The 26,550-nt window shown below is 46.2% G+C and overlaps 2 protein-coding genes across 7 annotated transcripts in view; one reads left to right on the plus strand and one right to left on the minus strand.

The window, feature by feature from the left end:
* Positions 1-18,772, plus strand: part of LOC145712988 (uncharacterized) — a 42,860-nt gene extending 24,088 nt beyond the window's left edge. Inside the window, exon 2 of the mRNA XM_081790772.1 lies at positions 18,659-18,772. Coding sequence (XP_081646898.1) covers positions 18,659-18,746 — 88 coding nt within the window. The 3' untranslated portion in view covers positions 18,747-18,772. The remainder of the gene's footprint in view (positions 1-18,658) is intronic.
* PTPRM (protein tyrosine phosphatase receptor type M) overlaps positions 1-26,550 on the minus strand; it is a 796,527-nt gene that overhangs the window by 3,334 nt on the left and 766,643 nt on the right. For all 6 annotated transcript variants that reach the window (XM_060613276.3, XM_060613283.3, XM_060613278.3 and 3 more), the window contains 8 exons: positions 23,345-23,499; positions 22,893-23,028; positions 20,816-20,965; positions 19,915-20,088; positions 18,766-18,897; positions 15,229-15,354; positions 13,128-13,291; positions 6,177-6,312 (listed from right to left, as the gene is read on the minus strand). In XM_060613276.3, the coding sequence (XP_060469259.1) occupies positions 6,177-6,312; positions 13,128-13,291; positions 15,229-15,354; positions 18,766-18,897; positions 19,915-20,088; positions 20,816-20,965; positions 22,893-23,028; positions 23,345-23,499 (1,173 nt within the window). The remainder of the gene's footprint in view (positions 1-6,176; positions 6,313-13,127; positions 13,292-15,228; positions 15,355-18,765; positions 18,898-19,914; positions 20,089-20,815; positions 20,966-22,892; positions 23,029-23,344; positions 23,500-26,550) is intronic.

The following is a 26,550-nucleotide window of genomic DNA, read 5'->3' on the forward strand; positions in this document are numbered from 1 at the left end:
AGTGACATTAACTGGCTTTGGGCATGAGGAAGTGACAGGAGCAGGGGTTATCCTCGTGCAGGACCATAACCTGGGCGGCCAGCTATTCCCTTCCAAAACCCTTGACCCCACTTTTGTTGCACACCTACCTCCTGTTCTCATGAAGAGGGAGAAAGTAAAATCTAAAGGAGCACCTAAGAGTGAGGTTATGTTTTAAAAGCCCCCCATGTCCCCGCTCTGCTCATTCACTGAGGGCGTCATGAGACCACGAGGCCTGCCAAGCGGCTTTGGGGGGGCTCCCTGAAGGGCTTGAGCTGTAGCCGCGTCAGGGCGTGCTGCCCTGTGTTGTGTCTGAGGAACTAGGGGCCCTGTGGTCCCTCCGGGAACCTCCAGTGCCCCACGCTGCCTGCCTGAGAAGATTCAGAGAGCAGTCTGCACGCAGGCTCACCTGGGGTAACCCTTCCTTCTCTGATACACTTGCTTTTTGAACCTAAAACAAATTTCACCGTTTCATCTGGGTCCCGTGCTAATAGGTCCTACAGTCTGGAAAAACCCTTTTACCCATGTCCCCGCTTGGAGGGTCAGTTGGTCCCCAGGGTGCCAACAGTCATGGGTGGAGCCGTCTGCTTCAATGTTTCCGGGAGGTTCCCAGCCAAGGAGACCCCTTGAGGAGACAGCGGTGTGTCTGACACAGGCAGAATGGGTCATTCCTCTCATTTGTGCCTTTAAAAATGTAGGGAGAACGTTCTTCCCTCAAAGAACGTTCCTCCCATGCATGGTGGTTTGTGCCTGGTTTGCTGTTGAGACTCATCAGTGTGTAGCCATGGCCTCCCCAGGTTCTAAGAGCAGGGAGGGGAGCTCAGGAGGGGGGAGCATCCAGGTGCAGGGAAGAAACGTGCTGTCACTCAGCTCTCTCCTGGGACCCTCCAGGAGTTCTGCTGGTACTGAGGGGGCAGCCAGCCCCTGACTCAAGGAGCTCAGAGTCTAGGGCAGGGGTGGGGGCACGGAGATTACTTCCTTGAGACTGCAGGAAGACTTGCCATGGGAGGACTCAAGCAGAGTGGCTGCTTCTCCAGGGGCTGTGTGGCTGGGCCAGGGAAAGTGGGATGCCTCCCAGTGTCTCCAGAGATGGGCCTTGTGCCTCTCTGACTCCCCATCTGGGGCCTACATCCTCCACTCTGACACTGACACCCCCAGCCACACCCACAGACACATATACTGACATATACCCACCCCCACACCCCTATACATGCATATACACCCATACCTACACACACACCCACGCCCCTCCACACGCACACGCACACCCCCCCACATATACATATACCCACAAGTATATACCATCATCCTCTTACATATGCACATGCATCTACCCCCTCACACCCCTACACATGCATACAGATCCATACCTCCACACCCCCCACATCCACCCCTACACATGCACACCCACGCCTCCACACATGCACACACACCCACATATACATAAATATATCTACCCACCCATACATACACCCCCTTACACATACACACACATCCACCCCTACACATGCATATGCACATGCACACACCCACACACCTCTACACATGTGCATACATCCACGCCTACACCCCCTACATGCACACACACCCTTGTACATGCACACGCACTCACATATACATACACCCACAGATACACAGCCACCCACACACCTGTACCTGCGACACCCACCCCCACTCACACACACACATAAACCTATACACATACCCCTCTCCCCCACTCCCCACACATCCTCCCCCCACCCCTTCAAATAGCCTGTATGTTTCACAGTTCACAGGTAGACCTCTGGAGGCAGTGTATATGCAGAAGTTATTAGACTCATTGTGTCATCTACATGAGAGGGAGAGCTGCAGGCCCTAACCGCATGCCATCTTGCAGGGAGTGCCTTATACCGAATATTGTTTTAGCATGCAGAAGGGGCAGGTGGGGCTGAGTCTGGTAGCCAGCTCTAAATTACAGATGTTGGGAGATGCTGGCAGAGGACTGGGTCTGAGCAGGAGGGCTGGAGGGCTGGAGGTAGGTTTGGAGCTGCCCAGCAGCTGGCATGAGGAAAGGGATGGCCTGTTCACCCTGCTGAGCCCTGGTCTCCCCTGCAGCCCACCGAGCTCACTGGCCTTGGGCTCCATCTGCCATAACTGGTCTGGGGCATGGCCTGGGCCTTGGCATTTGTGACAGCACCTCAGGCGATTCCAATGTGCAGTCCTGGCTGAGAGCCATCCTAGACTGGGCACTAAGTTTCTTAACCTTACTACGCATTAAAATTACCTGGGACGCTTTTAACATCCTGCTGCCACAGCCAGACCCCAGATCAACTGAATCATGGTCTCTGGGGTGGGCCCAGGGCTCAGAATTCTTTAAAGCTCTCATTAAAGAAAGTCAAATTTCACTCATATGAGGGTTTTAAGATACAAAACAGATGAACATAAGGGAAAGGAAGCAAAAATAATGTAAAAACAGGGAGGGGAACAAAATCATAAGAGACTCTTAAATATGGAGAACAAACAGAGGGTTACTGGAGGCGGTTAGGGGAGGGGGGAATGGGCTAAATGGGTAAGGGGCATTAAGGAATCTACTCCTGAAATCATTGTTGCACTATATGCTAACTTAGATGTCAATTAAAAAATAAAAATTAAAAAAAAAAGTCAATTTATAGAAACAGAATAGAACGGTGACTGCCAGGAGCTGGGGGTGGGGGAATGAGGTGATGTTGGCCAGGGGTACAAATTTTCAGTTATAAGTTCTGAGAATCTAGTGTGTAGCACCATGACTATACTTAATGATACGGTATTGTATATTTGAAAGTTGCTGAGAATAGATGTTAAGGATTCTCACTAAAGACACACACAAGTCAAGTATGTTACCTTAGTGGAGCGATGGATGTGTTAACTACCTTGATCTTGGTAACTATTCTACAATGCATATGTATGTCAGATCTCATCACATTGGCCAAAGTTCCCACCACCTCCCAGGGGAGAATATGTTTCTTTAGGAAAGATCTATTCCCTAAAGGCTGTTTCTCTGTTAAAACAGAGCCCTGGAAACTTCTAAAGCTGAGTGAGGACACAGGTGAGAGAGGAGATGTTTGTTGAAGCAGCCTGAATTTTCCTGAAACTTCAAAGGAGCTCAGGGGTTGGGGATTCCATCTGAATCTAACCAGGCAAGTAGGAGGTAGGAGGAAGTCCTTTCCCCCATCCCCCCACCTCACCGACTGAGCACATCCAGTGGGGCCCATACCAGGGCCCTCTGCAACCCTATCCCCTCTGCCTCCCCAGCCAGGACAGAAGTGCACCCCAGGAGTTTTGGAACCCACTTCATCATTCTAAGAAAAGGCAGCCAGGAGGACTCAGTACTCTTGGGATTTTCAGCTGCTGGTATAACATTTTGTGTTTAGGAGAAACTCAGGTCTCAGATGGTCTTTTATGCCCAATGAAATTATATTGGGTTTAATCTCTTTGACCTGAATTAATTCCCTTAGCCAACATACACATATGAGTAACAAACTAATAGAAATTGTACTTATAAGCAAAAACAAACAAGTGACAGGAGTCCTTCTTTAATTCAGGAAACTTCAAGCCTACTGAAAAGAGCACGGTGACATTTTTTTCTCCGGTCACCAGATAGTATCTATTATTTTGCCAACAGTCACTGTGACAAATTTATCAGACATTCTTCCAGGAAATTGAAAACTCTCCTTATATTTCTCAGCCACTGACCTTATCCTCAAACTGTGACTGACCCTCAGAAGTTTGGGCATCTGAAGATCCTATTTTCTCTATTAGAGTAACACATCATCACAGAGATGCCTAAATTATTATAGAAGAGAGGGCTCCCTGCTGGTCCAACCACCTAGATGTCCATTCAGTTCACAGAGAATCACCTCCATCCTTTAGTCTGCACCACTGATTTGGAAAAAGGCACATTGTTTCTGCACATAAAAATTCGTGAGTGATGAAAGCTGCAGCCAGGGCCATTAGCGGAAAGGCCTGGAAGGGTCTATTACTAATGACCTGCTTAATTCAGGCTGTAGTGAGAGGGAAATGATATATATTTTTTTCATCAAGGTCAGCTTTGCCCAAGTTCCAACAAAAGTCTAGAAGCTACAAGTCTGTCCCTCAGTCTGGGCGGTTAAGTGCCAATGAGGTCGCACTATTTTAATTTAGGCATTGGCTTCCATTTTCTGCCAACCTTCTTATCCATCCCAAACTCAGGCCTCCTCTGACTGCCCAACTGCCCTATCTCAGTGGCCCCCAGCCCAGAAGACTGAGAATTCCATGGTGGTACAACTCTTTAAAATTCCCATGGGTGGTGCCAGGGAGTGAGATAGTTCTCTGCCTCTGGGAGGGGCTGTTTCTAGTGAAGCCTGCACAGGGGACAGGCCAGCCAGTCTGTCAGCCCATCCACATGAAATCTGTGCCACCATATAAGGCACCGAGCATGGGGTCTGGCACATATTAAGCACCATGTGAATGCCAGCTGCTCGCTGCCCCCTCCCCTCCTCTCCCAACGCTAATACATGCCTGTTGGCTGCGGGATGCCCTGTGGACACCTGCACTCTTGAGAACCACTCTCTCACCTTTGCAGTTTTCCAAAAACACTTTCATATATGGTGGCTCACAGGATCACCTCCATAAGCCAACCTTATCCCTGGTTTCCATAACTTGGGCTCAGGGAAGTTAAGTGACCTGCCCGAGGGGACCTAAATTGCCAAGTTAATTTGTCTGAGGTCTCTTGACTTGAATTAGTAGCAGAGCTGAGATTCGAATTTGGGTGTTCATGGGTCTCCAGTAGGGAGGAGAGGAGAGGGCAGCAGTTTGCGGGACGCAGCCCTTTCTCCACAGAAGCCAAGGTGCTAACTGCTGATGGTTTGGGAGTCTGCACTTGGCCAAACAGGCGCCCCTCTACCAAATTCCTCAGGCAGCAAGTGCTTCTTGGACGTGGAACAGCCCATCAAGCAGGACACACGGACCTGCAGGAAGCAGACGCCTCTGCAGAGTGACCTGTGGGAGTCGGACGTGTCCTAGGAGTCAGTCAGCATCAGTCGCTATCATTACCCAGCCTGGGGCACTGCTGTGATGACCAGGAACCTTGGCTACTTCCTCAACGCTACCGATCTATCTATCTAGTTTTTAGTGTTCGTTTTTTGATATAGAGTGAGACAGAGTGTGAGCAGGGGAGGAGCAGTGAGAGAGGGAGACCCAGAATCTGAAGCAGGCTCTAGGCTCCGAGCTGTCAGCACAGAACCCAACGCGGGGCTCGAACTCACAAACTGCAGGATCATGACCTGAGCCGAAGTCGGACGCTTAACCGACTGGGCCACCCAGGTGCCCCTACTTCTTCAACTTTACCTTGAATCTCGACTAGCTCTTCGGTGCCTTTATTATATTTTAAAGTTGAAGCCCACTGCTGCAGTACTGTGGGCCGGGAAACGCAGGCTTCCCAGGCATGGTGGCACCGGTCATCCCTTCCTCCCTCTCCACACCCCAGGCCATTCTCCAACTCTGGGATCAGTCCTACTGTTTCGTTCAGCTCCTCCTTCCACTGACAGAGGTACAAATGACTAATCTAAAAGCTTCTTCCTTGATGTTATTCTACTGTTCTCCAGTCTCGGTGGTTGGCATTTCAATAGCTGCACACAAGAAAGAGATTTCCTGAAATACTCTAAGAAAATAGCTGCACATAGTCCTTTGTTTCTCAGCTCCTTAATCCTCTTCTCAGATATGGCCACCAAAATTAACTGCAACATTCTGGGTGCCAAACTGAAATTCACAGCTTTGACGAATGTTAGGTGATGAAGCTATTTATAAAATATATAATTTGAAAATCTGGCATTTCGTGTAGTAGGATTCTTCTCCATGAAGACGAAGTGCTTAGGCACGTGGAAGGCACTACCAGGAATGGGAACTAATAAGGATGTTTGCTTGTGAGTTTCAACGACTTCCCCATTTCCAGTGTGTGGAGATGAAGCCTCCCTGTGAAAAGCCCAGGGAGAGAGGAAAAGGGGAGAAAAGCCCTCACCAGCCCAGAGATCACATTATGTTTCTGAAAACGAGCATCCTCCCCCCCGTGAATCAGTGTCAGCACAAACTCGGAGGGGGCGAGCTGTCTTGCACTAGCTAACCAGGAAAATGCCCCATTCCGCGGGACAGAGGAAGGGTCCTACCAGGAGGTCCACCATGTTGGGCTTGTTGTTCCTCAGCGTCTTCACGGCGTGGAAGACGTCGACTGTCCTCTGGTGCCGGAGCATCTCACAGACGATGCTGATGGCGCAGAACGTCCCGCTGCGGCCTCCCCCGTTCCTGCCGGAAGAGAAATCAGATGGTCCAAGAGAAGGTCTGAGAGCATTTGCTCTCACACGGCATCCTCATGTGCCTCCTGAACCCTGGAGAGCAGGCAATGGTGAAAGCCTCAGAGGCCAGGCGATCACTCCACTAGGGCCAATTATTTTAATTAAAGTAAATGGAGTTAATGAGTCTTAGCCCTGGGCCCATGGGTCACCTCACTGGAGGTGATGAGAAACTGGCACATTCTGCTCTCCTAGCTTCACCTCAGATCTCAGTTATACAATCTCTTAAAAACTTACCAGTTTTTACTGAAAGGACCCACTGCAGGAAATTTCCGGCGAACAAACACCTTATCTGCTATCTGCCAGGAAAGCTGGTGATGAGTGTTCAAAGATGGACTTGGCCTTACAGAAGTCCACTATTATTTCATTATTAATCTCTAAAACACAGGAGCTCTTTCTGAATGAAACTTTTCATTTTGGACTAATTTTAAATGTGCAGAATCATCGTAAAAACAGCACGGAGGGTTCCCTGGCATACCCACCTCCCCTGATGCGAACATCTTACAAAATCATAGTATGGGATCAGAACCAGGAAGTTACCACTGGTGCAATACTATTACCTCAACTACAGGCCTTAGTCAAATGTCACCAATGACCTTTTTCTAGTCCAGGATCCAATCCCAGATCCCACCTTGCATTGACTTGTCCTGGCTCCTTAGTCTCTGCTACCTGTCCATCAGGTTCTCAATCATTCCTTTTTTTTCTTGACCTCGACACTTTTGATGAGTACTGGTCAGTTTTTTTGTAGAATAAAAAAAAATTAGAATGTAGATGTAGAAAGTGGCCATGGTGCCCAGCTACAATTTGAGAAGTCATTACAAAATACAAATTGTAGAATGTGGAAATGTAGAACTATGTCCCCTTCTCATGATTGGGAATGAAGTTATGCATTTTGGCCAGAGAACCACAGAGGGGCTGTTCATCCTTCCAGGGATTCAGGATACTGAATTGGCTTATTTTGCTGGTGATGTTGACCTTCATCACTTTTTAAGACGGCGCCTGAGAAATGTTTTCCTATGTAGTCGTTATCTTTCTCTTTGTAGTTAATATCTTGGGAGATACTTTGGGATTCTGCAAATATCTCAGTTCTCCTCAAAGTTTCACCCACTGATTGAGGATCCATTGGTGGATCCTGTCTGCAACAACGATCATTGTGGTTTTGATTTTCTACTTCCCTGTCTCCTTCAACATTCTACTGTGAGAGAGTGCTGTCTCTTCTCCACTATTTGACTAATTTATTTGCTTATATCTTTTATCTTTTTATCTATGTCACTTTATTTTTTCCTTAAATTTTTTTTAATGTTTATTTACTTTTGAGAGAGAAGAGAGAGAGAGAAAGAGAGAGAGAGAGAGAGAGAGAGAGCAAGTGAAGGAAGGCAGAGAGAGGGAGACACAGAATCTGAAGCAGGCTCCAGGCACTGAGCTGTCAGCACAGAGCCCAACACCGGGCTTGAACTCGTGAACTGTAAGATCATGACCTGAGCCAAAGTCAGATGCTTAACTGACTGAGCCACCCAGGTGCCCCTATTTATGTCACTTTAGACTTACACGTGTTAATTTTGTTCAATGAGCTAAAATCCAATAGTATCAATATTTATTTTTGTTGCTGAAATTGTTCTGGTTTTGGCCATTAGAAGCTCCATCAGGCCTCCATTATTTTTTGAGTACTTTCTTACTCTCTGGGACCACAAGGTGTTCCAAACTCATCTTACATCTTCCCTGCACCAGCTCTGAGATCAACCACTTCTCCAAGGAGCTAATGGATTGAAAGAAAAATAAACACAGTATCATTATTACACCTAAGATAATATTACTGGGTCGATAATTGAATTTCTAATTATTGTTCCAATTTCCCAGATTGTTTCACAAATTTTCTTCCAGTTGATTTCTTCAAATACACGTCCAAGCAAAGTAATTGGTTGATATAGCTTGAGAGTTCATTTTAATCTATAGGTCCCTCTTTGTTCTCTCTTATATTTCTGGGGAATTTATTTGTGGAGGAAATGGGTCATCTTTCCTGTAAAGAGCCCCATATTCTCAGTTGTTCTCATTCATTGCATCTCTGTGAATCATTTAACATGTTTCTTTTTAATCCTTATATTCTATAAATTAGGAGTTAGGTCCACAGCTTCCTAAGAATTAATTTTTTTTAAGACAGGATACCTTATAAGCATACTTTTTAAGGAAGCAGGCACAAGATATCACGTTGTTCTTTGTTTTGTGATTTTAAGATGGATCATTGTGTTAGAATGTCAGTTTGGTACATTAAGTTCAAAATCAGTTTTTTTTTTTTAAAATTAAGTATAACAGACCTACAATTAACAGTAGTTAATGATATGTACCACAAATGGTAGTACATATCTTAGTTAATTTCCAAATTCATGTTCCACGTAACCACCACTCAGATCAAGACACAGACCGGGATCAGCGCCACCCCCCCTCCCCCCCAGATCTCCTTCAGACTCCCTCGTCATCAATACCATCAATTCCCCAAAGATGATCTCTGTTCTCACTCCTGGCATTGTAAATGTCTTCGGTCTGTTTTCAAATTTTGTATAAAGGGAATATACAGTATATACTCTCTTGAGTCTGGCTTATTTCACTTAATACTATCTCGGTGAGAATCATCCATGTTGCACCACTGGCTTCTTCTTTTATATTGCTGAGAACAATTCCACTGAATGGATCTACTACTGTATAATTTTAATCACCTAACAGCTGAGGAATATTTGGGCTGTTTCTAATTTTCAACATTATGAGTCCATCTGCTCTAAAAATGTCTCATGGTGCATAAATGACTCATTTCTGTAGTCGTGTACTTGGGAGAGGAAGAGCTCAGAGAACGTATTCATCTTTAGCATTTGGTATTGCCGTCAAACAGATCCCAATCTCCATGCCATCTGTCCTTCCTGCCAGCGGTGTAGGGGGTGTTCCATTTGCTCTGCATCGTCACCAACACTTGGTATTATCATTTGCTTGTTTGTCTTTTATTTTTTATTTTATTATTTTTTCATTTTATCTTAATGTTTATTTTTGAGAGAGACAGCATGAACAGGGGAGAGGGCAGAGACAGAGAGAGAGAGGGAGACCCAAAATCGGAAGCAGGCTCCAGGCTCTGAGCTGTCAGTACAGAGCCCAACGTGGGGCTCAAACCCACAAACCGTGAGATCATGACCTGAGCCGAAGTCGGACTCTCAACCGACTGAGCCACCCAGGCGCCCCTTGTTTGTCTTTTAAATGTCACCCATTCCGCTGAGTGTGCAGGGGGCGTCTGGTCCTGGTTTTAATATGTATTATCCTGGAAATGAATGATGCTGAGTACCTTTTCTATGTTTATTGGCTATGTGCATATTCTTTGTTTAAAAAAATGAAGCTCTTGTCAAGTCTTTTGCTCAAACAGCTGGATCTATCTTTGTTTCTTTGCTTGCAGTAGTTCTTAGGCATTCTGGCTCTGAGTCCTTTGTCAGATGCATGTATCACAAAACTCTTTGCCCATGCTGTCTTGCTTTTTCAGTCTCCTTGGTGTCTTTTGATGAACCGAAGTGCTTAACTTTAATGAAATCCAATTTTTCAATATTCTCTTTTATGGCTTGTGTTCTGTCTTGGGTATCATCATCTTTGGTTACCTCATGGTCATGAAGATTTTCTCCTGGAAGCTTCATTGTTTTCCTTTGGTCATGAAGATTTTCTCCTGGAAGCTTCATTGTTTTCCTTTTCATATGTTGGTCCATGATCCATCTGGAAATGATTTCTGTATGTAGCATGAGGAGGGAGACCGGTATGCAGGCTGTTCCCCCCCACCTCCCGTAGTACTGTGGGGTCTTAGTTGTAAATCAGGTGACCCTGAGGTGTGGCTCCATTCCTGGATTTTCTCTTCTGCTCCATCAGCCTACTTTCTGTCTTCGCACTGTTAGCCACACTGCTTTTCCCCCACCAACTTTTCACCTGATGCTTTCAATAGTTCTTGATGACCACTGTCTATACCCGTATTTTCATGAAGGGTTACAAAATGGTGATATCTTAATTCTATCCATTTCTTCTGGCTTTATGAGCTGGAAGATGTATGAAGAAACAACAACAACAACCCTGTTTGCTCACTGTGAGTATATGCGTGGCTCAAGGAACCATTCCACTTGTAGCATGTGGAGGTCTGTTTCGGGCAGGGACTGCTCTGCCCACAGCCATTAGGAAGCACTACTCTATGTTGAATACAACATTCTTACCTCAGAAATGAACAGCAGAGAGCTTTTGTGGTTCAAAGCATTTTTTCCTCGACTATGTTGGAAGATACGAATTCAACTGAACTTTGTTTCTCACAACTAAAACAATCTTCATTTAGATTTATAAATCGAAACAATACACATTCTTACCAGGCATGGGTCTCATGCCCACCCTGATGCCAAGAGAGCCAGAGGCAGCCCCATGAGAACCAAGGGGACTTCAGGACTGGGAAGAATGTTTCCCAAGGAAAGATCAAGGTTCTTTGGGCTGGCAAGAGGGCAGAAACAATGGGATGCCTGCCACCATGCACTATAAGGAACAGCCTGCTGTAGACATCATGGAGAAGGGAAATGCAATTGCTTAGTTTTGGGGTCACAGCTGGGCCTTTGGGAGAGTATAGTGGGTGGCTGTCTATGAGGTGCAGTGATTTAAGGCGTCTTTGTATCTTCCCCTCAGGCCTGTCCTGGTGCCTCAACTTCCCCCAGTGTGACTTAGCCCTTTGGGTTACGGCACTGGCCCCTGTTAGAAAGCTACTAATCAAAGCGGGTGCCATGTACGCATTATACTCCTAGTTCCAGATACTGGCCGACTCCAGACACAGAAATGGGTGTCTGCAGACTGTTTTGAGTTTTTCCAGAAACCTAATGGATATAATACAAACCCTAACTAAAATGTCAGTTTTCCCTGCTGGGACTGTATCAACTCACACTGGTCACCCTCTGATCATATTCTGATCAGAAGCTCTATCTGCATTTAGAAGAAATAAATTGGGGGATGTGAGCTGTGACTCAATCCTCCTTGGCATTTTCTTGGTAGGGATGTTTTTTAATGAGCTGGATCCAGGAGAAGGAAGGGAAAAGTAAGCGGGCAGGACAAAGGATTGGAGGCTCTGGTCGAGGCTAAGTGTGAACAGGCTCATAAGACTCTTTCCAAGGGCATATCAGTTTCTGTAGGATGAAACTCTGCCACTTTCTGACTCCTGGGAAGCAGGGCAGAGTTCTGGGGTGTCATGGACCCTCCTGGGCCCCTGGGGGGAGGGGCACGGCATGAGATACAGGCCTTGAGGGGAGAGTAACCGGGGTCCTTAGGCAAGCTTGTCATTTTAACTAGGGTTGGTCTTCCCAGAGTTAAACCTTGTTTCCCCTTCCGTTTGGGAGAGATCATACTGTGGGCTTGTAATGATACTCCCCTGAAAAGAGACATAAGCTTATAAGTTTCCACAAATTCTCTAAATACCTTCCCTAACTGCCATGACTTTCTAATTGCCTGCTCCATTAAGCCAATCCCAGCTGGCTGATTAGCTACATATCATCACCAATGAGAAAATGCAGGTGATGGTGTTCTGAAAAGCAAGGCAGTCTCTTTTCAGTGGCTCTCAACCTTGGCCACACACTGAAATAATCTGGCAGTCTGAAAAAACACAGATGTCTGGGGCCCATCCTTAGGGATTTTGATGTGATTGCTTTGGGTATGGCCTGGGCATGGTTTTTTGCTTTTGTTTTTCATTGATTAAAAATTTTTTTTACATTTATTTATTTTTTGACAGAGACAGAGCATGAGTGGGGAAGGGGCAGAGAGAGAGGGACACACAGAATTCAAAGCAGGCTCCAGGCTCTGAGCTGTCAGCACAGAGCCCGATGCGGGGCTCCAATTCATGAACCCTGAGATCATGACCTAAGCCAGAGTCGGATGCTTAACCGACTGAGCCACCCAGACGTCCCTGTTTTTGTTTTATAAAAATCTCCCCAAATGATCCTCAATGTGCAGTCACAAATGGGATTCAATGCTCTGTAGCAGAGGTCTTCCCATTTGAGCACCCCCTAGAACTGCTGGTCTAGAGACCACACTTTGGAGATACGGGCTCTAGCCAAATCTTCCCTATATATATATATATATATATATATATATATATATATATATATATATGTGTGTGTGTGTGTGTGTGTGTTTATATTCTCAGGCAAAAACCAAGACATAAACAAAATTTTCTTCAAAGACAATTCCTTTGAAAGACAGTTCCTTCGAAACCTCTGGCATGATTTCCTATAGAATTACCAGCTAGTGTGCTGATAAACCTGTTGCCAGCACCAGTTTTGCCGAATCAGGGTGGGGTGTGGGGGGGTTCTGATCTGTAACATCTGCTGACGTCAGTGTCGTAGATACTTCCACTGGGGATGATTGCAAGTTACCAACAGTTCAACTACCAGCTCAGAAAACTCCCTAAACTTACCTATGGACTCTCAGGAGCTGGTAGGAGCCCAGTGAATCCACCCAGGTGTTTCTTTTTAAGTGGGGGGGGGGGGGAGGATGACCACAAGGTCAGGGCTTATTTTTATAGCAGTGACACCCTATCCCAATGCAAAATGTGCATATTTTGTTTTCTGGAAAGCAAACAAAATTCTTAACGAGGAGGCAGATCATCTCCATCCATCCAGACCTACTTATTTCTTCTCCGTTTATAGAGAGGCAAGGGATGGTGAACCATGGGGGGGACAGCGCAACGCTGGCCTGGCCCTTCTTAGGTGCTGAGCCCTCCTTAGCACTTACAAGCAGTGCACAACCGTGCGGCCTTCGCCCCCGTTGTATTCCTCCTGCCACTTGTCCACCTGGCGAATGAGCTTCAAGAAGGAGCGCTTGGACACCGGCGTGTCCCTGTACATGGGCCAGCCCAGGAACTGGAATTGCTGCACCATCCGGTATCCATCTTGGGGCTGTGGGGAATCAGGCAACAGTCAAGGAGGCGAAAGGACACAGGCATCATTTACCGGTGGGATTCCAGCAGGCTGAGTCCACCTGCTTGGACTTCTCAGCAAAGCAGGCCATTACTAAGGGGGAGGCCGGCCTATAAAATAACGAAGGAAGCTTCCACTGGCCTGAAGCGTTAGGCGTTGTAACCCGAGCCGTTATAAAAAAACAGGTGTTTTAAATGACAGGCCAGACGAATAAAAGCGAAGCAGAATGCTTACAGTTTTGCAAAAGCCAAGTGACAAATAACGTACAATGTGAACACTGACCTCACTGGGCAGTAAGGGGTAACATGGGTTTACTTTAATTGCAGGTAATTGGAGGGGAGAGAATAATTTATAATCTGGAGATGTGTGTGAGCTCAGGGTGATAGAGGTTACATGGCGTTTCTTGCAAACACAACATGGTTTTGTGTATTGGTGTGAATCTTGCTAAGATATCAATAGTCAATTAATCTTTAGTCATAATTAAATGGAACTGGAGTATTCAAAGAAAGTGTTAGAGAAGTGGCAGCGGTTTTAATCTGGCTGCGTTTAAATCACTTGGATCACATCTCCTGCGGCCTTTAGCACCTCTGACACGGGTGACTGGTCTTGCTCGCTGACACTTTCTTCACCCAGCTGGCCTTTCTCCACTCTCTGCCCTCTGTCTCGGTCTCCCTTCCTCCCAGACCTCTTGCTGATGGAAACCCCAGGCTCAGTCCTTGGGCCCCCTGTCTTCTCTCCCTCTCACCTGATGAGTTTATGCAGTCTTTCAAAACTCCAGTGAGTTGTCAAAGTCATCAACAAAGTCAACGTCATTAAAGTCACCAACATCTCTGGGTTGGGCCTCTTCTAAATGTCCCCCCCTCATAGATCTGGGCCTATTTGACACTTCCTCTTAGGTACCTGATAGTCATCTCAAACCTGGCATGTTTCCTGACCTTCTCTCTAATGCGTGTCCCCCTACCCCAAACAGTCCCATTATCCCCACAGCCTTCCCCAGCTTGGTTAATGTCAGTTCCAGTGGTCCATTTCTCAGGACCCAAATCTTGAGATCCACTCCTTATTCCCTGGGATTCAGCCTATTCCCAAATCCTGTTGGCTCTGCTGTCGGGATGTATCGGCATCTCTCTGTCTCTGGTACCTCCAGTGACTGCCTTCGTCTTGTTGTCACTTCTTACTTGGATTATGATAATGGCTTCCTGATGGGTCTGTTCTCAACACAGAAGGTACAGTGTTCTTTTTAAAGGTAAATTATATCATGGGATTCTTCTCTACTCAAAACCCTGTAACGGCTCCTTATTTCCTTTAGAGCAAAAGCCCAAATCCTAGAAGTGGCCTGTGAGGCCCTACGCAGTCTCTGTCTCCCGCCCCCCCCCCATCCCCCCCAGACACTTGGCTACTTTCCTTCAAGGTGGATAACTCCATCAGCTACTCTCACCTTGGCTTACTGTGCTTCAGCCATACCAGCCTCCTCACTGTTGCTGGACCCCACCAGACAAGGCCCTACCCCAGGGCCTTTGTACTGACCATCGCTTCTGCCTATAAAGCAGTCTCCAAAGAGATCTGCATGGCTGCTCCCTCACTTTGGTTGGGTCTTTGCTCACACAGCACCTCTATTTAAAGACAGAGACTTGCTCTCCCTCCTGGCCCAAGTGCTTTCTACCTCTCCATTTTTTCCCTATAGCACTTATTGCTTCTAACATACTGTATTATAATATCTGTTATATCTATTATTTATTGTCTGTTTTCTCTCATTAGAATGTAAGCTCCATAACGTCAGGGAGCTTTGTTTTGTTCACAAACACCTAGAATGTATTCCAAACTCCTAAATGGTGACTGACCAAGTGGGCACTCTAAATGTTTGGTGAATGAGAAAATAATGAAACCAGAACATAAGTGAGGTTGGCTGCGATTCTTACTCTGGCTGCATTATAAATACGGAATATCCTGCTGATGATGTCTTCTTCTAAGTCAGCAGAAACAAATTCCACTTGGATGGGGCCATGTCTGTGAACTCCATTCTCTGGCCAGTACTGCGGACACAACTGAATTGAAAACACAGAAACACAAGGTTAATTATAGGAATAAACTGACTCCTAACAGTTCGGATGAAGTCACTACTGACATTCGCTAATTCTTAACAATTCTTTGATGCACTTTATTTTCTTTCCTTTCTCTCTTTTCCTCCCATGAGGACTTTCTTGTTGGCTGATTCCTCAGCTCCACCCGTCCTTCTAGTACTTCCTTCTTCATTTTCTCAGAAAGTATCTTTAAGCCACGAACCATTCTGCTCTCCAAGGAGGCCACATGGATGCTGTTCAACGCATCCCGTTGTAAGATCTCTTCTGCATGCGTAAAGGAACTTTTGTCAGGCCCTGGGGAGATGCCACTGGCTGCCATTACAAGAGCTAAGATACTTGAGAAGGTGCACACACCTGTTAACACCCATATCTCCATCCTCCCCCATGTGGGCTTGCTTTGTAACTTGTAATCACTTTTGGGAATAGGGCCATTCAGTGACAAGATACTGATAACAGTGTTGGGTTGCATTTTCATGCTCTGGTCCAACCCCTCCCAGCTCAGATCTAAAAACCTGATATAAGAAGAGTCAACACTTTGCTGTTTTATCTAGAGGTGGTTTTAGTTAAAATCACAAATTTCCTAGAGTCTCAAGGGCCAGGTATTGGTGACACCAGGTAACTAGAACTTTTGTGAATGTGGCACACAAGTTAGCATGGAAGGAGGGATGCTGGGAAGGGGAGCTTATGAAAGAGGCACCTTCGTTTGCTACGACCCCACAGAAGTATTAAGCTTGCAGATAGGTGGGGAGACCACCTCCCGTGACGTTTCCCTCTCACAGACCTTTCCTAAAGCCCTGAGACGCTACTAGGCCTTTAAAGTCTGGAATTAAACTTCTTTTGGGACTTGGTATCCAGTGATGTTTCGGGGAGTAGAGTTAAACTTTTATCTTTCTGATTTACATGAAGGACAAATGGCTTGTGGGGAGCCCAGAGGCAATTACTTCAATATTTTACAACTGGTTTCTACTGGGCCGAGCGCAGATGAAAAACGTTATCTCATTTTAAGCAGAATGATGTGCCACAAAAGGAGAATCCACTCATCGAATTTCCTTGTTTGGATGACTTTTATTTTCCAAAGTATCTAAAAGCTCATCGTCAAAGGTTGCGAAGGTTGATGAACGCCCAAGACCGCAAGATAGTTTTCAGTTCACAGTGGGGCAATGGCAGCGCAGTCTCTATTACAAATAAGGTGAAGGCTTGAACTTTACAATCGAGAGTGAGCGTCGGTTACCTAAGCATACTTCCTACCTTAGCTGAGTCTGCAGTATTTTAAAAATCACATTTATTTATTTTAAACTAAGACTTCTGTAAAATGCTCCCTTCCTCCCCAGCACTTGCTGGTGACAAGTTCTAAAACTGCGGTGTCAAATGATAGCATGCTGATGCTTAGTTTCTCTTTGTACCCAAGGGTAACCACTGCGAAAATTAACGAGTATCGTGATGGGAAGCCGAGATGGTAGTAAAAGTCCTAACATGCACATTTGAACTGTTCTGCCCATTTTTTCCTTCGGACTGAGTTAGCTTTACTTTCTGCTTGCTCTCTCGGTTCAAGCCCTGATCAGAGCTCATCACTCACACCAGAGAAACACGAATGGCCCGGGCCGGCGCGTGGTTCTTGGTACAATACATTCTGCACTCAGCCCAAGTAAACCATGTAGAAAATGGCTTAAATGGTGCATTAACACGTCCATGAACCGGACCTATAAATACTTAAAATAGTTGAGTGCTATTCTCGTACGACTGCAAAGACTTTAAGTTCAAATGCTCAGTTTAGTGTTCTCTAAATGACTACGTCCCAGGAGCCCCTTCTTCTCACTCTGAAAATCAGCTCTGTCTGCCGAGCGGAACTGGACTCTCTGTCTCCCCTACCAGGGTCGGCCGAGGCTTGGTTTGAATCCAGACAGTTCGAGTTTAGCATGCAGCTTCAGAATTCCAACACAGTCGTTCAAGAAGAACTTGTGGAAATCACTCATGTCTGGTTCACTAATAGGAACCCCCCCCCCCCCCCCCCCGCAGTTTATCACCACATGTCAGGATTCACATTAGGGGGAAAAGAATGATTCTGAAGAGGGAATAGTCCCTTGTCCTGTAACAGTCTTTCACTGAATCTTGAATTAGTGAAATTTAAGCCATGGCATTGTGAGTTAGAAGATCAGGATCCCTGGTGCTATTTTGAGTTGGGTCTTTGAAGTTCCCTGAACTGTGGTGTCTGCTTGTCTTTAAAAAGTAGCTGCACTCTCTCTTTGGGAGGGGATCACTGTGGAAGACTTCTGAAATATTTAAGCTTCTTAAGCAAAAAGGACTAGATAAGGACAAGGATGATCGTTATTATTTCATCCACTAGCTCTCAGGCGAGAACCCTAACAATATAGTGTAGGGCCTCACACACAATTAAAAGCATTACAGGATCGAAATGAGTGTCCATGGAATTTATGGCTGATTGATGACAATAAAATGGATTTTAGGAAGGAAAATTCTTGTCCAGTTTGGATGCCAAAATACTTCTGACCTCTTTTTTTTCTTTTTTAAGCTGGTCTCTACCAGAGAGAAAATTAATTCCGTTTCAGAACAAGTTTATTCTTAAAACACGAGAAGTCCACAGGTCCCATAATACCCTCTGTCACGGTGGTTAAGTGGGAGACTGGTGTCGCTGTACCCGAACAGGATAAATTCAGCTCCTAAAGGGACACTGTGCCAATGCTCGCCTGACAAGTCCCTTTAAGGGAATGTTTCTGACCCCATTACTAGTACCCAGTCGTTACTGTCCTGTTCTTTCTCTTTTGGTGTGTGAGGAAAACAGCCACGGGAAAGCCCCATGTATCATTCTGAGCCTCTCTTATGTTCGAGTCCCGGTTTTGTTTCTTTTTAATCTCTTTACCCAAGTGTTGACAAAAGTCATTTTTGTCCCTTAAAATCACCGTCGCCCTACCATGACGATCTCTACCTGCAGGCTCCAGGTGAGCCTTGCCAGGAAGTACACGGATCCTCCCGGGGCTAAGAGCTGGGCTCGTGCTGCTGTGCTGTGCTCCCTGCTTTGCTGCCTCCACTTGGTTGCAGGTGTTACGATATCCCCACCCCCAGCAGCTCTGACTCCACCCATTACCTGTATCTCTCTCTACTTGGAATTTCCATCCTCGGGGAACAGCGAATTTCTGACCCTGTCTTTCCCTGTCACTTCCACCATCTATGATCTCTATCTGGTTTTTCAGTTTCCGACAACTTTTGGCCCTGTCCCTAATTCCGTCTGCTTTTGACGTTTGTGTTTCAGCTCCCGCTCCCAACCTTCACCTGGCATTTGCGAGCTGGCACGGGGGCGTGTGCTTCGCAGTGTGCAAGCAGAACGAACAGAAATTTGACCCTGGGCTTGAGTCTCACCTGGGCAGGATCCACATCATTTAGCATAACCACAGACGTGCAGTGATAATCCAGGACCAGTCTCCAGAAGTCTTTCACCGTGTTTGGCAAAGGATGCTGGGTGACTATAAAAGCTGAAGGCTGTTTATAGCTCTGCAAACGCAAACAAGAAAGATCCAGATATACCCAGGAAAGTGTGAAGGGAGGAAGCTTCCGTTATCTTGTGCACGTGGACACTTGTGACACAGGACACCGGACACATGTAACAGCTGCTGAAGCCTAGCATCACTGTCAACACCAAAACAGACTAAATATAAACTTATCTGCGGAACGATAATGACAACATATTCTCACTTTGATACCCAGAAAACATAATAAGTATCTCTTATAATTTTTTTGCTATATCTGCTAGAAAGGCAATATCGGCCCTATCCATGGTTATTTTAATGCAGAACGTTTAACTTTACTTTACAAAATATGCACAATTAAAATACTTCTACTTTTCCTAAAATCTGTTCGAGTGTCATTTATACATGTGACGGTGTTACTTATTCCTGCCACAGAAGGGTCCACATGGCTTTTACAGCTCTGGAGAGCTTCAAGTGAGTTTAAGTACCTTTTTACTGCTATCGCACCTGTGGAATTAGAGTTTCCATATTAGCCCCGCAAATATCCATTTACTTTTCCCATCAATTGAATCGCAAATGTTCATTCAGTTAGAAGTAAACAGACTGACAGGAAGTAATGAGTTGTGTGCTATCTATCCCGACAGACCATTTTTTCCCCATGTTAATTACTGCCTAAATTAGGAGGAAAGGGAATGAAAATAATGCTGCAAACCGTATTATCCCACTTCACTGCCTTAGAGACTTAATAGCTGTCTCTTGCTCTCCGGCCAGCGGGTTAAAAATTTAAGTGCTCAGAGAGTACCTGGGGCGTGTTTCATTTGTCAGTACTTCCCGGCTGGTGGTCTCCGAGAGACCGAGAACGTCGCCCCCGACGCAGAAACATACGTGGAATCTGAAATGTGCTGTCGGGAAAACAGCGTGTGTCTTACAAGCAAGCAAACGAGGGCCAACGAGTCGAAGGAGAAGACCCAGGCCCCGCTCGGCCATGCTCCCCTTGGGGAACGGCTTCCCGTTTCCTTCGGGGCAGGGCAGGCAGGCTTACGTCCATGAGGGCCGCGTTGATGTAGTTGCTACTCTCCCCGTCGATGGTGATGAGGAACGGCAGGCAGCGGTCCGGGGGCAGGATGTCCATGCAGCGGTTCTTCTCATGGTTCCGGGGCAGAAGCGCGATGCTGCAGTCTTCCACCCGCAGTGTGGGCGTCACCATGTTCAGGGTCTACACGACAGCACACAGGCACATGGGGAAGCGAACGCTGGACGGCACACCGTCTCACCTTCAGACTTCAAGTTTCCTGCAGCTGACTACCACACAGACGCTCCCTGCCCCCTATTCAGACAGTTCGATGTTTACTTCTCTTCTCTCCCCTTGGATCTGGTCCACAGACAGCACCCATCAGATATAAGGGCCACCGTGGATCTGCTGGAGTACGTGCCGTCTGGTCTGACTAGGGTCGGACATCTGGGTGCTTGGGAGTAAGAGGTTGGATACGGTTTGACTTAGAGTCAGGTACACTTGGACTGGACGTGGATATGAGGACGGCCACAAAGAACTCTTGCCCGGCAAGTGCCGCGAGCGCATCTTGCCTGGTTTGGCTGTACCCACGTTACCCTGTAGGACCGCCTGGCAAAGGGGAGAGATCGCTAGACCAGGGGTTCTCAACCGGCTCACTTTGCTCCCAGGGGCCACTGGCAATGTCTGCACACATTTCTGGTTGTCATGACTGGTGTGGTGGAGGTCTCCTGGCATCCAGTGGGTAGAAGCCACGGGTTCTGCTAAACATCCTATAGGACAGCACCCGCAACAAGGAATTACCCGGCCCCAAATGTCCATAATGCTGAGGGTGGGAAGCTCTGTGTTGGCTCAAGGGTCCCACACTTGACTTTGAGATACTTCTGAAGGAGCAAAGTCATAGGCATCTGCCCTTCCCTTTCGCATGACTTACCCGGAACTCCTCTTTAATCTGGCTGGAGTTAGTCTGTGGATCCAATTTGTTCATGTCATAATACAGAGACCTAACTTGGGAAGCAGGGACGGAGGTGTCTCCACAAAGACAGGCTTCCAGGATGGCATCATGGATAAACACATACTGCTCCTGGAGAAGCAGAGGGGACTAGTTAGGAATGGAGAAACCAAGGTAGGTCAGGAGAACTAGAGAGGAAGGGAGGATAGCCCCTCACGGACAAGATAATGTGACAGCGGTCCATCATGGACAATGCATTCCTGGCACAGGGACACCAGGTGTAAGGACCTGACTGCTCCGTGACCGGGGCGGGGGGGGGGGGGGGGTCCCGGGACCAGCAGTGCTGATGCCCACGTGGGATGGCCAACATGTGGACTGGCCATGTGTGGAGCGTCACAGGAAGAAGAGACACGAGGGCTCAACACAGAAGCATGAAACAGACTAATCAGAGCCGCTCAGACACTGATAAATACCGGAGTAAGCACGATCATGCCAGAGTAGCTGTGGCTTAACTACCTCCGTAATTCTGATTCCACAAGTTTAGAACTCAGTATTTCAGGTGAGCAAATGAGCAGAATCTTACCTGTATATAATGAAAGGAGGAATTTGCTAACCAAATCAACAGTGCAAAGAAGGTCCAGGACGACTTGGTAGCACTATTGAAAAATAAATAGTTCTGAGCACTTAAAACTACTTGTTTTGAAACATTAATGTGATAATGACAAAAGTCTTTGTGTGTCCCGAGAAGAGTTTTTGATGTATGTACAAGTCCACAGCTTACAAACTCTAATTCTGAATGGGCACTGACTTTCCCTATAATAAATCAGCAAAGTTTTACAATATTTATTATTCATCTTTAATTACGTGAGATGTGAAAAGAGTTTCATTATTTTTTACTTTAATTTCTATCAATAACTAGGACTCTTTTTTAAGTTTATTTATTTCTGAGAGAGGAGAGGGAGAGAGAGAGAGAGCAAGCACACAAGCTGGGAAGGGGCAGAGAGAGAGGGAGACACAGAATCTGAAGCAGGCTCCAGACTCTGATCTATCAGTACAGAGCCCAATGTGGGGCTCGAACCCATGAACCATGAGATCATGACCCGAGCTGAAGTCTGACATTCAACTGACTGAGCCACCTAGGCGCCCCAATAACTAGGACTCTTAATTCTCAAAAACAACACCTCAGAAACGGATCAAGAGAGACAGGGGATGTGGCAACATGTAATCAGTTGTAAAATCCATTAAAAAATACATTATTATCTCTAAAGCTAGGAATCCCTCTACTAAAGAAAAAAAAGACCATGAAAGCATTTAGAGTTTTTGCTATTTTTATTTAGGCTATTTGAAAAAGGAATTAGGTTTTTGTAAACTTTAAACGGGTGGCTCTTGTAAACTTTAATGCAATATCTAAATGGAAGGGAATCTTATTTATTCTTCATTCTGCTGGTCTGTGGGTGTAATGCCTACTTAAAACAAGCAAATATCAACTAAGACTATGAATTCTTTTTCTCAAACACTTAAATTCCTGACACACCTTGAATTCTAATTTATTGAAGTCCCAGTCAGTATAGAGTATTTCTACAAAACACGCAAACTCCCATGATGCCAAGCCACTGGGCAGAATTTTTAGGGACAGTAGGAGAGGAATGAAATGTACAGAGATTACCCTTAAGCCATTTGGCAAATGCCTGGCTATTCTTAGGAGTGGTCTTGCTCTGGTTACCAGCTAGTTTAAAAGACATAATAAAAAGAAATAGTACTGAATCCCTGAAGCTTAATGTAGAGACTCTACTGGGGCCCTTGATACAGAAGTAGGGGCTAATTTAGGCTTCTGGCTGCAGATTCTGTTCCCCGGGAGAAGCCCTGGCCTTTTTTGTTTATGAAAGGAGAAGAAAAGGAAGGAAGGGAGGGAGGAAAGAGAGTGCCAGGTGTATGACTTTTTCTTACGGGGACTTTTGGAGACAGAATTGCGGGAGTTTCTTCCCCCCTCGGCTCTGGGAGGTGGGGTGCAGGAGGCACGGGGGACCAGACCCCGAGGATGCGCGGGGCGCAGCCGTACCTCCGTCTGTACCATGTTCACTCTCCGTGACCGCAGCTCCCGGACGCAGTTATAGATGTCTACCACGCCTTCCCTTTCCGCCATGTCCAACATGATATCGATGACGATGAAGCAGCCGGTCCTCCCCGCACCAGCACTGAGTGAAAAGAGGGCTCTGTCAGCTGAGCAAAAGGGATCCCTGTGCTTCTCCTTCTTTTACATCTTTACTATGGTGGAAGTCACATAACATGAAATGAACCACGGGAAGGAGTACAGTTCCGTGGCATTTAGCACCCTCACAACGTATCACCTCTATTCAGTTCCGACCATCGCTTCTCGGCCTTTTGGCTAAGATCAAGTGTAGTTCCGACCACCACCTCTATCGAGTTCCAAAAACGTTGTCATCACCCCAAAGGAGACCCCACGGGCTGCCCACTGCGCTCCCCCGGAGAGGCTCCGGGCGCTCGGCTTACCTGCAGTGCACCACCAACGGGCCTGCGTTGGGCGGGCTCTTGGATTTGACCTGCCGGACGAACCCCAGAAGCCCTGTGGCATGATAGGGGACCCCGTGATCCGGCCAGCCAGTGAAGTGAAACTGTCTGATCTCTCGGATTTCATGAACACCTCTCTGCCGTCAGTCGGTCAGCACAGCAAGGAAGAGAACAAAGGAAAATAAATGGTGAGCGACTGGGAGCGTCCGGTACCCTTGACCAGTCAGTGGGCCTAGGGCCAGGAAGCTGTGCCTTGTGGGGAAGAAGGTCATTCTTAGCTGTAACACACACCTGGAAAGCCTTATTGTAAGCAGGGGGATGCTCGCGGGGGTGAAAGGGAGGTGATGTTTGGGGAAGGCGCTAATTTACAGGTGCAACCACAGCAGATGGATGCATCTCTGGTTCCCTGAAATTCCTTTCTACAAAGTAGGCTCTGTTCACAGTTTGTGTCACTACGGTGTGAAGTGCAAGTCCACAGGGATAGAGAGGCACAGAGCAGGGACCTGAAGGACATCAAAGGTACTTGGGTGCTCAAGACCAGCTCCTGAATGCAGGAGGTTTGTTCAGCTCTTCCGTGTGCTGGTATGTCTTTGTACCGGGTGCCCGCCGCTGTGGCCACACAGAGAACGTCGCTGGAAGAATGAGCGAGGACCACTTTCCAACTGGATAGGCCAGAGAACTCATTCCCATTTGCACCTCAAGTCTGTGAGGTTTCTAACTGGGGCAAACGTTTAATCCCCGCATCCAATCACCAACAATCTGAGTGAATGAAATGCTTCAGGCATGACTCAAGATGCTGGGGTCACAGAGATATGAAGACAGCGCCTCCTGCCTTCGAGTGGCCATGACAGTTGGCTTGTGGGAAACAGGGAGGGTGGCAAACGTACACCCTGGAAATCAAGAGGCATTTTGGCTGCAATTCTATGTTAGATCAGTAAACTGAAAAAGGTGGGTTGACTCCAAGTGAACTGAAGGGAGACAGAAAGAAAAAGACTCTAAGTGTCTTTTTTTTTTTTTTAAATTTACTCTTGTTTTGAAAATAATAAAGTTGATTTAGATGCATCAATTTTTTTTCTAACTATGAACCTACGTATTAAGGTTCTGTTGTAAAACAAAAATCTGTTTTTTGTGTTTTTTTAAATGTTTATTTATTTTTGAGAGAGACAGAGACAGAATGCGAGTGGGTTAGGGGCAGAGAGAGAGGGAGACACAGAATCAGAAGCAGGCTCCAGGCTCTGAGCTGTCAGGACAGAACCTGATGCGGGGCTCGAACTCACGAGCCGTGAGATCATGACCTGAGCAGAAGTCGGACGCTCAACCGACTGAGCCACTCAGGCGCCCCAACAAAAATCTGTTTTGAAAACAAAAATTGCTTCCAGAATCAAGGCTGGATTGTAAATCTGGGATCAAATAAGAGACGAGGTCTCTTGATGACCTCGTCTCTTAGTTGATGACCACTTACTGAATACCATCTCCGTGTTGGGCCCTGAGTTTCGTTTTCTTGTACCTTAACGTTAAATACCCACTAACCTTGTCACATTCACCATCGGTCATTGTTCACACATACTTAGCAAGCAGAGAAGAAATTCAGAATTTCTAATGTGTTCGGAAAGACTAGAAGAGGCAAGCAATTACAGGTTTTAAAAGAAGACTTGTATGCTGTCAAGGTGTTCCCATGTCTCAGTTTAATAACCCACAAATGCTGAAGCTTTACTTCTCTTTGAAAATTATGCTATTCTTTAATGGAGTTTAAGCATTAAGGAATTAATTACACCATCAGGGATTCAGAAATGAAAATCAACAATGTCATCTACTGAATATGCCCTGTGGCTTGGAGTGCCTGGGTGGCTCAGTCGGTTGAGCGTCCGACTTTGGCTCAGGTCATGATCTCGCGGTCTGTGAGTTCGAGCCTCGCGTCGGGCTCTGTGCTGTCAGAGCCTGGATCCTGCTGCAGATTCTGTGTCTCCCTCGCTGTGCGACTTCCCCGCTCATGTTCTGTCTCTGTCTCTCAAAAATGAATAAACGTTAAAAAAAAAAAATCTAAATATGCCCTGTGGCTCCAGAGTAGTATCACTCGGTGGTTGGGAGCCTACATGTCTTATTACTGAAACCATGTAATCTGCACCAGTCCCCAAATCTCTACCAGAAGACAAATCGTTGAGCCTATATCACCCACCAAACTCCTTAGAAAGCCCCCTTGGGCTTTACATGTGACGACTGGGGCAGGGGTGGTCCCATGAAATGGGAAAGCCTATAATATACATGTATTTATTCCAAAGAGGACAAGAGGGCCTTTATTTCTCCCATACACAGTTTATTTTTAGTTTTTGAGATCTTCTCTTCCTAACTTTGCTAAATTTCAGCTCCAGCATCCGCCAAGTCTGGAACCCCAGCCATCAGGAGATGGGCCCCCCACTGATCTATGACTCATTTTCTGAGCCAGGCAAATGCTAGTTTCTTGGATACAGAAAACATTTTCCTTAAATAAACCTCTACCCTCTAATATGTTTACTATTGACAAGATTAGCAAAGGTGATTGCTTCTGAGCCAGCTCTCATTCTTGTTGATCGACGTGGCAATTTCTCCATTTGCTGTTTTGTAATATATTTGGGGGGGAAAAATTACCAAATGTGATCACTGATGGCAGCCTCAATATCCCAACTTGGTATCAGTTATATTTTTTGTTTACTTTTCGTTATAACAAGGATTAATGTTACGTAAAATATAAATGATATTTACTTCCTTTTCCACGTAAATACAATAGGAAGGAAGAACCCAAGACGTAATAGTGCCTAGCCCAAAGGGGGTGCTTAAGAAATATTTGTGGAATGAATGAATCACCAACTACATGTTCTGAGTGTAGCAGGTCAAACAGCAGGGCGGTATTCCTACTGCCTTCTCTGAGTTCCAGGCATCTCCCGGGTAGGGAGACTTTGGTGGCCATTGTCAACTTCCTTTCTGCCAGGATGGTCAGGGCAGGGCATAGATTCACCTGGCAGCCTAGATCCACGGCAGCCTAGATCCACGAGACTTTTGAGCTGTCTTCCTCCTGACAGAATGGCAACTTTGTTATTTAAAATCTATTTAGCTTTGAGTCATCAGCTGCAGGAGAAAGGAAAGATGACAATCCCATGCATAACGAGAACTCCTCAGTTTCAAATTGCAATTGTCTGCTAGTTTTGCAGAGT

The sequence above is a fragment of the Panthera onca genome, chromosome D3 (genome assembly GCF_046562875.1).
Source record: "Panthera onca isolate mPanOnc1 chromosome D3, mPanOnc1 haplotype 2, whole genome shotgun sequence".
In the NCBI taxonomy this organism is placed as follows: domain Eukaryota; kingdom Metazoa; phylum Chordata; class Mammalia; order Carnivora; family Felidae; genus Panthera; species Panthera onca.